This window comes from Lissotriton vulgaris, chromosome 2_2, assembly GCF_964263255.1.
Source record: "Lissotriton vulgaris chromosome 2_2, aLisVul1.2, whole genome shotgun sequence".
Classification (NCBI taxonomy): Eukaryota; Metazoa; Chordata; class Amphibia; order Caudata; family Salamandridae; genus Lissotriton; species Lissotriton vulgaris.
This window is the reverse complement of record NC_141688.1, coordinates 31685752-31698416: the sequence shown is the minus strand read 5'-3', so window position 1 is coordinate 31698416 and position 12665 is coordinate 31685752. Positions and strand designations below refer to the sequence as shown.

Genomic DNA, 12665 nt, shown 5'->3' with positions numbered 1-12665 from the left:
GATATTCTAAAGGCTCTTCCTTGTGGTCAAACAGACTGATAAACAGTTTCTTAAAGGTCTATTCAGATCTTTTCCTCCTGTAAAATCTCACCTCCAACATGGCAACTCAACATGGTACTTGCTCAACTTATGAAGCACCAGTTAATGCCAATACATAGACTTAATTCCTTTCATGGAAAACTGCTCTTCTAGCTCTGGTGTCCGCAAGAAGAGTTGGTGAACTTCAAGCTTTCACAATACAAGAGCTATTTATTCCATTTAAGAACGATAGTGATACTTCGTACCAACCCGAAATTTATACCTAAATTCCCATCGGACATTCATCTTAATGAGCCAGTTGTCTTAAAATCCTTCTTTCTAAATCCACAAACTGCTGATGAATGAGCCTTGCATTCTTTGGACTTGAAGCGCTGCCTACAACTTTATCTAGACAGAACAAAATACTTCTGCAAGTCTAATCCACTTTATGTAGCTTACAGCTTACCCAGAAAAGGTTTTCCTTTAACAAAACAGATCATATCTAAATGGATCTCTAGTGTTATTCAATTCTGTCACCAGCAAGCTGGTCAACCTCTACAATCAAAGGTTCGTGCCCATTCCACTAGGGCAATATCTAAATCTAGGGCATTGTTTGCTGGCGTGCCCCTTTCAGACATTTGTAGAGCAGCAACCTGGAAAAAGCTACATACATTCACTAAGCATTACTGCTTGGATTCCGAATTGATGAAGGATGCTCTAGTGGGACAGGCGGTGCGAAGACCTTTATTTCAATAAAGGTGAGCCTTCTTTCCATTCCACCAACCTTTCTAATGCACATTTCTCTGTTCTCTTCCATTAGTTATGCCAGTATTAACTATGCATTTACTGTTTCGCATTCATATGCATATTTAAATTATCTGTATGCATGCTTATATGATTCATCTGAATAGTTGACTGTTCGTATATGTATGGCTTATGTATATGACCAAGTGCTCACTACTGTTTTTATTCTGATTCAAGCATGTGGATCTTTGAAAGATATCCTAATACTGGAGAAGAAATGAGTTACCTGTAACTGCAGTTTTCCAGTATTGGTACTTCATAGATTCACATGGGACCTGCCCGCCTCCCTTGGAAGGACTCACATAATACTCAGTTGTATCTCTGGATATGCACAGTATTTATGAAAATCTGAGTGACTGGAGCTCCGTCCAGGAAGGTTCTAGAGGGTGGTGCCAGCTAATTGGTTCTCTTAAATGTGGTCCTTTTTTAAATGAGGACTTGGATATGTTACTAAATATAAGGCCTTAGGTCTATTACCCTCTTGTCTAATGTAACATTACCCTTATAAATTTTCCGGGGACTCCCATCTCGACAGGGAATGAAGCATGTGAATATATGAAAGATGTCAATACTAAACTGCAGTTACAGTTAAGTAACTAATTCCTTCACTGCAGTCCTCATAGAAGCAATTGTATCTGCCAGCCAGATATTGGTTACATTTTTCTCAATTCATAGTTGTGCTTTTGAAAGCCATTTTGAACATCCGAAGATTGTATGATCCATTGTTGTATATAGTTTTGGTACTAATGAAGTCTGCCTCGTTTTGCGAACAGGCTCTAAATAAAATAATTAAAATGCCCAGACTGTGAGGGACTTGTGAAAGAGACTAGCGATCGGTATACTTGGTTGGCTTACACTTTGCTTAGTGTGTGTGTGTGTGTGTGTGTACCCTAGACTATAAATGTGTTTTGTGTGCTGACCATCCTCTTTATACCTAGGTTTGATGAGATCCTGGAGGCCAGTGATGGGATAATGGTGGCACGAGGAGATCTTGGAATTGAGATTCCTGCAGAGAAAGTATTCCTTGCCCAAAAGATGATGATTGGGCGTTGCAACCGAGCAGGAAAGCCAGTCATATGTGCCACACAGGTATTTTACGTATTTTACATATAATGTAACACAGTATACATTTTTGCATCAGAGTATGCAAGCTATGTATATAAATGCATGCCATCCACTTGTAATTGCTACGCATTTGTGAGTAGTCAGTGTAAGGTCTCGCACAAGGCAATGTATTCAGCTACTTGGAGATGTCGTGCACCCTTGCCTATTGGTGCTGTCCAAGTCTAAATTTGAATAATTGGTTTCTACTCTAGTGTCCAGCAAATTAATTTGAACCCAGGGTTTTTCCTTCCTCTCATGAATCCAATACAACATGGAGTAGTGGTTTGTCTTGTGCATATTTTGTTTCTCCAACTTACTTGCCCATATCAGTTATACATGCTTTACACAAGATCATGTCTAAGTGGTTTCTGGTATTAAGTTGTGTACCGCTCTCCTATCCAGAGATCCAATCTTAACCATGTGCTTTCTCTTTGATCTCCTAAACCCACTTGTTTCCTCTTTCAGATGTTAGAAAGTATGATTAAGAAGCCCCGTCCAACACGTGCAGAAGGTAGCGATGTTGCCAATGCTGTCTTGGATGGAGCAGACTGCATCATGTTGTCAGGAGAGACTGCTAAAGGAGATTACCCACTGGAGGCTGTCAGAATGCAACATGCTGTGAGTAGCGCATAGTTCTCTACAATAGAACTTTTAAATTGTGTGAATCCAGTTGTGCCTACCTGTTTTGTATTGGTGTGTATGCGGCTGGCTGCAGGCACGCTTGTTACACCAAGAGCATTTAACTGTTCTCTGTGCTCTGGACTGGCGTGCTGCAGGTGCATGCCAGTTGGAAACCTTTGGCTTCTGTGTATCACAGCCTATGTGAATTCTTGCCGTGCAAACTCTCCCTATCTTGCACTAATGTTGGGCTTTTGTGCACATCCGGCTCTGCCACTGCATTTGACTTTGGTACAGATCAGGCACTTTTAAGATTTACATTAATCTCCTAAAATGTTGCAGTGTCCTGCGTCTGCATTTCCCATTAGAATGTATGCTCCTGCACCATCTCCCAAATGCAAGCCTGTAATGTACTCTGATTATGGAAGATGCCCTTATGGCAGTTTGTTTTCCTTTCAAACTAGCTTCCTCCTTTCTGCTAGTTTGGACTTGCCGGTATAGTCTTGTAGCAAAATGACTAGACGGTTGAGTCGCTACCCCAGATGCCCATGGCAGAAACAAGCAAGAACCCTCTTATTTTGGCTGTAGTTCATATTTAATGAAACCCGTACGTGTAAGTCTGTTGAAATGCACAGATGTAAGCTTTTGTAGTCTACAGGAATGGCTCTCGATCTTTTACTAAATTTGATTTATTATTCTGTAATCTTTTGTGATTGAAACAGACAGGAAGTGTTAGTTTTCTGTTTGAACTGCCAGGATTCTCTGCTCTTCTGTGACTACTATGCACTCTGGCCGCTTTCATTCCTCGACTGTAGTGTCTGCATTAGCCTGAAATTAGTGTCCCCCTCCTTACTGCAGACTTAATCACCGGATCCTATATTTCCCCTACAAAATAGGACTGTTTCAGACTGAGTGGTTTTTATATTTATGCTTTCTCAAGAAGTCCTGGATGTTGTACGTAACCCAGACACTTGGAAACTAATAAGTTGGCTTTTCCTGATTTTCGAGGGATTTGTAGTTTGCTGGTGGATATTCATTGTCTTTAACATTGTCTTCCTTGGGGTTAAGTATTCCATGATATTCACTTGAACCTGATCACGAAATTGGGAAGCCTGAGGGACTGCAGACACAAGGAACAAGTTGGGAGTTTACCTGTTGAGCTTGGTTATTATACGGTATATAGTAGTCGTGTGGAATAGAATAATTTACAATGGGCTCTTGCATTGTTCTGTGCAAGACTTTGATGCCAGCGGCCTTGTGAGAATGTATGTTTGGTCCTTGGTGACATTGTGTTCTATGCAAGTGAAATAAACGTTCAGAACCATTAAAGTGGTTCAGGAGCAACCGTCTGGTTAGTTGATAGGGACAGAGTAATCTGAAACCAATTGCTCAAGGTGAGATGGCATCTTGCAAAAGTCATTTGATTGAGTTGAGAAACTTGGAGATATTATGACACCTGTTGAAAGGAGAAAGTGCCCTTCCTATTATGAAAACTAGTCCCAAAACCACGACTTAACAATCCTAAACAAAGAGTGATTTATAGACCCAAATCCAGTCATAGCACCATGTTGCAAATAGGACCAAATGCTCGGTGCTGCGTGCATAGGCTCTTCCCAGTCTTTGAACATAGTATGATCACTTTCCAGGCTATTCATTGGGGACAACCCAGGTAGTGCTGGACTTGTCCTGGAACCAGACTCCAGACCATGTACCCTTTGTGTTGAAATTGACACTGGTATTGTGGTTCTGTCACATTTTCCTATTTAATAATGGACTCATCGCGTGAACTGTAGGAAGCATTGTACATGCCCGGTGCATATGTTCTCCTAAAATAAATTGAAACTTTAAGGTATGCAAATTTCATAGGATTCTCTACCCATGTGCACAGCCTAATCATGCCACTTAGTATGCAAAATCTGTCTGCCCAGTTCTTTAGTATGATGGGTGGTACAAGCCTGAAGTGCTGCATGATCTGTATAAGGGTGAAAAGGATGAAGTTTAATCCTATCCTAAAGGAAATATGGACTCTGCCAAAGGTTTGGTGCTAACTGGTCATACTGTAATCATTTAGAACCATAGTCGCTGAATTTCAGACCAAAAGGTCTTATAGTATGGAAGAGGGTATTGTTCATATGTAGTGTTAGTGTGGTAGAGTGCTGTAGAAATGTTACAAGTAACGCCGCTACTGTGTATTAAGCCACAAGGCGTGTCCGTCCTTTGTGGGCTGCTGCTTTCTTAAGCGTGTCAAACTATGAGGAGTAGACCTGGATGAGGAACTAGCCATATGGGTAAAAACTTTTAAGGAAAGGAGAATGCATGTTGTTGTGTGGCTCTTCCGTACCCTCTTTCTCTTCATTAGCAAGGAACTATGATCTTCAGATGCTTAGTTGCCTCCCTGCTATCCAGAAAACCAAACACACCCTACACTAAAATAAAGTGTGTGATAAGCAAAGGCTGGCTGAAGTTTCAAGCCCTCTCCTCCCTTTTACCATGCCCCAGAATTTGCTATTTTCTTCCAGTTTAGGAATGGGACTGCTGCCTTCTAATAACTGAAATGTCTTGAAGTCCATTTTGCCTCTATTCAACTACTCCTCATCACCGCTCTTTAGGGGGAAATTGACTCCTGCAAAAGACCTTTTGATGCGAATTGCAATGCATTCAACAGGGAGACACTGCTGTATGAAAATTACTTCCCTCGTACAAGCTTTACATGACACTTCTCCCGCCTTCCTTTTTTCACCTTAAAATTCTGCACCGTACAGCTTGGTTATGGAAGTCTGGCTCATAACCCCAATTCTGCTTGTCTTCATTGGCAGAAGTTGAAGGCAGCTCTGATGGAGCTTGGGAATGGATCATGATTGAGAAAATGTTGATGTATGTTCTTCAATTGAAGCAACTCTTGATCTTTTGGTCTGATGTGAACATAGCTCTCAGACCTTATTGACTAATTGTGTTTGATTTTGCTACCAACTGGCACATGGTCAAATCTCTTGCAGTTGAGGAAGAAGCCAAGCCCCTGCAAGTATTCTACTATATCCTTTCAGCAAGAGCTAAGTTTACATTGCTCAACATCTTGAGCAAATATGGTTTCCTTTATCCACTAGTTCCAGATCTTATGAACCTATAGTATCTGAACTAGTGTATTCTAGTAACCTGTCCCTAACGCAATCTGTTACTTACATATTTCTTAGTAATGTGTTAAAGAACCTCTTGCTGATCAGATCTCATTCGGATTCCTTGCCTGTAACATAGACTGCCTCCTGCCAGTAAGTATATCTGGAAGAGCTGCAAGCGATACATAGTCTTACTCTGAGGGAAACTGGAGAAACATTCAAGGTCTTTGGCTGCTACTGTAATATAAGTCTTGTGCGGCATTGTGCTTCAAAATGGAGTCTCTCGGTCTTGCGTTTAACTGATTCAAAATTTAAGCTGCGGAATTTTAGCTTTTCTGAAAATCAGTCTTGTATAGACCTTCTACTTCACCACCCAGCCCTTACACTTGCACAATCTGTGCCAGTAAATCATTATGACTACTGTATTTGTGGTGGTCATAATGGAACATTTGTGCTCAAGGCCGGTAGAAAATTACTCGTTTTTCCTGACTTGCTTTTCCGTCCAGTAGTAGGTATTTCTATGCAGGTACACGGATCTTTGCTTCTAGTTGATCTTCAGATAATTGATGCACAGGTTGCAGTGTTTTTCTTGATGTTATGTATGCATATAGAGAATATTTATTCCCAAGTGTGCTATTTAGTTTCATTTGAATGGGCAATTGAAAGTATAAACAGATTTGTTCATCTTGGGATGGCTGTTCTACTAACGATGCCATCTGTGATCTTGTAGCTGGTTAGATATATTGGTTTGTTTGGACTCAAGATTAAGAAAAGATATTTGGTGCACTATTTCAATAATTGTGTACTTCCTCTGAGGCCTGCATATGTGTTAAAGAACTTGAAAGAGGAGAACAGCTGTGAATTTTGATTTGCAGTAGAATATCTATTACTTCGGATTGACATGATGGGGTCCTCTGTTTATTTGATACATTGATGCCTTAAAACGTTGCTTTGGGCACTTCTGTCTTCGGATTGAGTGTACTTGCTGTAGGTTGTGAGTTTGGAGCAAAGTTCCTTTAGGGCTTCTACAAGAATTGTTCGATTTTCACTTAGGGTCTTGTTCGTGGATGACTGATTGCGTTACCTCCAATACCATTTAGCAGGTTAAAGGTTGTGTACTCATTAGTTTTTCCCTTTGCCTGAGACCGTGCTTTTTATTTTTTTTTGAGATCCATTGTTTTGTGTACTTTATGTTGTCCCATTGCTTCGAGTGATGCATTTAGAGTTGCCGATTTTTTTTTCTAGTTTGTGATTTTAGCTTAAGCTCCTTTCTCCATTAGAACAACGAGGCTCTCAACCCAAACTGATTCCAAAGCAGATTGTCAGACCATGTTTATGCATTGCTCGCGTTGAAAGACAGCCCCTGCTTTAAGCAGAAAGCCTGCTTGTTCTGGTCCTAGTAGCCACCTTGTTTCTATGCCATTTTATAACCACCCCGTTCCCAGTTGACTCAGTTCCCTTAAAATATATAGCTGACTTCCTTCATAACTGAGGCTGTGGCCTCAGCCTCTATGTCCCATGGTTATGCTGCTTGCTTCACTCCAGCAAGCAGCATAACCGAAAATTATTTAACGAGTTATTGCTTTAGACTACATTAGTGTTATGGAGTGGCTTGAATCTAGGGTCAGTCTTCATTTTATATTCTTCCACTGATTCCTAACCTTTTTCCAAAACGAGTTATCTGTCAAAATGTCTTTACTGATGAATATAGTGGTGTGGTCAAAGGGCATACTGGACTAATTAAAGTACTGCATATATAACAGTAATTCACCTGAGGGTTCAACTCAGGAAGAAACCTGTCAAAGTCCATAACTTTCCACCCAAAAAAGTTTGCAGTTCACTGTGGTAACCCCAAGCAAATGACACTCTGGCCTCTAACACGGTGTTTTAATCCCCTAAATTAAACTTCCTCTGACATTTTGGAGAGCGACCCAAATACATTTGAGAAGCTTCTTACTCCCCTCCAAGCTTGCATGTTCAGATAGTGGTGCACTCTACTGAAGGAGTAGCATGCCTTGGTGGTAGAGGTCTTGTTGGCTGAGTGGAACTACCCTATTGCCATTGGCTTGCTTATGGCCAGGTCTAGCAATTATCACCCTGCCTGAATAGCTTGTGAGCAGCACTTTAATTCCATTATCTCCCCCCTCCCGTGTGGTTTGCATGACTTGCTGTACAGTCTAGCCTCATAACTTATGATCATAACTGTTCTTTTATTTCTTTGGTGTATCCCCTGTCTGTTCACTCCTCTTTCATGCCTACCCTGTTCTGTTCAAATGTTTTTGCCTACCCTTTCACCTTCCCCTCCCTCATCTCCGGCCTGCAGATCTCTCGTGAGGCTGAGGCTGCCATTTTTCACCGCCAGCTGTTCGAAGCACTGTCCCGTGTCACTGCTAGCTCCAGAGACCCGGCTGAGGCGGTAGCGATAGGCGCTGTGGAGGCCTCCTTTAAGAGCTTAGCTGCCGCTATGATAGTTCTGACAGAGTCTGGCAGGTAGGGCTTCAAATTGGCAGTTTAATTAAGTGATAGCAGTACAGATGTGAGTCTTTCCTTCCACAGGCATCCACCCGAATTAGCTTTCAAATCGATCTGATTTTGCAGATTGCTGCTCAGTTTGGTGCAAGGTAGGTAAGGGGAGCAGAATCTTGGCAGTTCGACAGGAGTGTCAGGGAGGACACTGGAAGGAGGAAGGTCTTTGGATGACTCGGCAGAAAACTTTAGCATGACCGTGTGAAACCATTCCATAGGAATGTCATTCATTTAATTGAGTTTTGTGCAAAGTGCACTTATTACACAGTGCATCAGTGTATATCGAACCATCCTTTGTAATGGTTTCTACAAGGCATGACACGCTTGTTAATTCTGCTGTGGTCTCCTCTCAGGCTGCCTCTATCCTGTGCCCACCATGTGCTGACTGACTTGTTTCCATCCCCCTCCCCTGCACACGTATTGCTTTGTAGATTGCCCGCGAGGCAGAAGCTGCCATCTTTCACCGTCAGCTGTTTGAGGAACTCCGGCGGGTATCACCCCTAACTTGTGACCCAACTGAAGCAACTGCTGTTGGAGCTGTGGAGGCCTCCTTCAAATGCTCCAGTGGAGCCATTATCGTCCTCACCAAGTCTGGAAGGTAGGAGATCGAAGGTCATATTGTGGTCAAGCTGTTGGAGGTCACAAATCGGGTGTGGGATGGAAAGCAAATGTTAAGTCAGCTGCCTTTTTTGATCCTGGGGGGGGGGACTGGAAAGCTTTTCTTAATATATTGAAATGTTTTTTTCTTCCTGTGAGGGATATGGTTCTAAGACACAAGTGCGTGCTCTTGCTTGGACTCCTTGCCTTTGCAACATTGCTGGGTCTGACCGTTGATATTTTAAGTGGGTATTCTTAGCCTAGTGTAGCTGGCTACTTTCCCACTTCTTCAAGCTCCTGACATAGTCTCTAGTTTCTGCGCTGAGCTTTCATACTGATACTTATACTTATGCGGTTTCTGGCATGCCTCTTCCTTTTTAATTGCAGAATGTTTTTAGTGCTAAATCTGTATTTGAAGTCATTACACTTGAGGTGGTGGGATAGATTAATGGACCTTAACTTTACCGAATCATTGGTGTAACCACCCTCCACCAAAATGTCATCTCCCCTTCCTATGAAATCTTAATTCTCTTCAATCAAAACCTTATTATTCCAAGGTAACTTAATCACCGTTTCTGATTAACAGAAAAATGTTGCATGCCTGTAAGTGCTGTTCTGCAGCACTGGTATCCTTCATAGATTCTCATGCGTCTCACCTCCTTCGCCTTTGTGGCTACCAATTACGATATAGCAAGCTATGAAAATCTGAGGAGGGTTGAAGCCCTAAGCCCCTCCGCCTAACTGGCTGGACGTCAACTCCTATAATGGGGGATGAGCTATTTAGTTTCCTTTATTTTCAATACCATTTGCTGTTTGAAACACTGAAATAACGGACTGCTGAGTTCCCAGTCTCATGTCCAGCATGTGAATCTATGAAAGTTGCCAATGCACATTAGATACTGGTAAGGAGCCTTTTCTTCCCCGAAGTCTTACAATGCTCAAGTCTTCAGATGTAGTGATGTTTTGTCTGACAGTACTTTAACAATAAATTTCGCTATAAAGTTAAACCTCTTTCAAACCCAATCTAACCAGAAACTGATGTACCTATTCCCCTCTTGCTGCATTTCTGATTACTACTTTTAAAAGGTGCTTTCCCAGTTGTTGCAGTGAATAGTTCTACCTACAAAGACTTCCAGTGGTAAATGTGAGGTCCTGTTTATGATAGCGTGACCAAGGAAATGAGGCCTTTCCCCTCCATAGTGCTCAGTAAACCACCTCCAAAGTGGGCGGGAAGCCTCCTCTACATGACTGGGGTGACAGGTGATGAGTCTTGTGGGTTCCTGGAATAGAAAAGGCATGCAGTTCTAGACCACAACATCTGTTTTTTCAGTCAGTCCCGTTACCTGCACGTAGCATAACCGACTTTAAGGTTAAGATTAGTTCTACATTCTATGTGGATTGTCAAAATTTAGACATTTTAATGTATATTATGCAGCCAGATGATTCTTGACCTGGTTTAAGTTGTCCAGTCAAATATCCTACATGTCACTTTCAACACCAGCTTTTTGGAAGATAAGTTACCAGCCTAATTAACCTTTATTTGTGGCCCAAATAGTGAGATATAGTTTGTATGCCCCACTCTATACTCTTTCAGTGCTTGGCACAATACATAACCTGTCCCATATTAATGTAAGATCTGCCATCTGCCCTTCGCGTTATTGAGCTCCTTTTGTGTTTAGTTCAGTCACCATGTAAACTTTTCCTTCACTTATAACTTTCTTTCAAGTAATGCTTTACTTGAAAGTGTGAATCTGTCCCAATTCTCTGTGCAGTTCAGGTTTGTAATATGCCAGTAATCTACAACATATCCCAGGCTTTTTCTTTAAGAGCTGGTCTTTAAGTGTTAGTGTAGAGTTCTTTACATTTAATTTTTCACCACTTTGGAGCACTTTAGTCCATTAAGTCGGTTACCTGGAAATTCTTCATCTTCCTAGTCTGTCGCTCATGTCCTAATGGATCTCCAATATTAGTTTCTCACTTTCTTGCAACTTAAAGCTGCTCTTAATAGACCCCTGTTAAAGAAACCTTCACCAGACTCTGCTGTTTTAGGCACCTCCTGGCCTATCTTCTACCATATGTAGCCACAATGGTAGAGAAAGCAATTGGTTCTCAACTATCTGAATATACACCTGGAAGGCAATATTTCATGTTGCCAACATTTTGGAGGTGGAAGAATGAGGCTTTGTCATACTGAACCTCTTCATAACTATGTTGAGCCTTTGGCACTCACATTTTATGCTTTCCTCTCTTCCAGGGATTTGTTTGTCCCGAGCGCCAAACTGGTGCTCATTCTAACTGAAGTTTATTTTGTTAAATCCCCATTGAGGTTTATTTTAATTTGGTATTCCAGAATGGTCTTCCTGACTCAGCACTGTTCACTACACATTTGTGTCTCTAGTAGCTCGCATTACGTCCTTAGACTCATTAAAATCTTATGCTGGTGACTCGGGTGAACAGGAACTTGTTGAAACTCAGTTCGGTCAAAATTGGGGTTATTATAGGCTGTAAGCCTTTATTGGCAGCATGCTAATCTCTTCCACTTCCACCCTGTCCGCACTTGCAAGTAGGACTTTAATTTCAATAGTTTCATCCCTTGTTGCTCTAAATGAACAAAATTGCATCTACTTGCTTCTGCTTAAATATTTTCTGTTAAATTCTCTTAATGTCTTCAATTTCTGTAATTGTATCACTAATCGGCTGCACTTATGCAGAGATGACCAGATAAATAATCCAGCAAATCTCCTCAGCCAGATATAGTTTATTCAGAATATCACAGCTAGACCTTTTTGGCTCTTCCATGCAGAAGTCCTAGTAGGGGCAGCACCCACTCTGGAGCTGCCTAAAACCATCCTGCATACTCTTCAAAACCAGGTGTTTTATTTACGAAGTTAGTCGAACCTCACTGCTCTGATTCCCTAGTTTTGAACTTAATAAAATGTATGTCCGTTTACACCTACAGTAGAAATTAGGTATGCACAAAAGTGATATATATTTTTTTCATTAGCTGAATTTTTGACGTGCTTACAGCCTATACCGCAAGGATTTTAATGTCCTACCCAACAGGTTTCAACTCTTAATTGGCCTTTTAGACAGTACAATGTGATGTAAAACAGCAGACCGTGAACTAGTTTGACAATGAATTGGGATTATATTCTAGGATGTGACAATTTGCTCCAGTCACCTCAAGGCAGCTCTGCTAAACCAACATGCTGCTAGTGAGCAATTGGCTTGTAATCACATGTCCAGAGCGGTTAGTCTTGAACCACTGCATCTCCGTTTCTAAGTTCTTATGCCAATGTTGAGTCTGGGTTTTTTTTTGGCTGCTGACCATCTGAGCACATCTCACCACAGACGACCTGGGGCGAATGCTTTGGAAATTGATTTACACACTGGTAAAGTTAAGAATAGAATTACAAAAATGTGACCATCCCTATGACCTAGCATCAGGTAAAATGGGTACCTCTGCCCCTACATGTGCATTAGTTCACATCTGTGACCTAAGGACACTATATCTGGGGTTCTCTTGTAAGAACAGCTACTCTTCGTTGTTGCCATGTGCCACCTGTCAATGTGGATTTTCCAGTTTTCTTCATCCTAAAACTAGTTTCTTTTGTAGTTTGGCAGAAAGATGATACAATCCCAGAGTTCGGCCAGCCTGCTCATATGAAGCTTACAGATTATCTAGTTTCAGCCTAGACCTTGAGACCTCCCAGCCAAGGAAATAATCCTACAATCTAATTTGTTTTGAATGCATACCTTGAGGACCGGACTGTTGTCACCATGCAATACATATAGATGTCTGGCAAGCATTGCCATTTTGGTCAGGGCTGTTCATCCCATCAGTGAAAGGGGCAGAGTTCCAAAAGGAAATTTATTTACTTAAAC

The 12665-nt window shown here is 41.5% G+C and overlaps 1 protein-coding gene across 2 annotated transcripts in view; it reads left to right on the top strand.

Annotated features, from left to right (window-relative positions):
* The window catches only part of PKM (pyruvate kinase M1/2), a 65435-nt gene that overhangs the window by 39904 nt on the left and 12866 nt on the right, over positions 1-12665 (top strand). Inside the window, exons 7-9 of one of the 2 annotated variants that reach the window (XM_086959236.1) lie at positions 1761-1911; positions 2392-2544; positions 8615-8781. In XM_086959236.1, the coding sequence (XP_086815362.1) occupies positions 1761-1911; positions 2392-2544; positions 8615-8781 (471 nt within the window). Of the gene's footprint in view, positions 1-1760; positions 1912-2391; positions 2545-7980; positions 8148-8614; positions 8782-12665 lie in introns of both variants that reach the window. The other variant, XM_086959235.1, reaches the window with a different exon arrangement.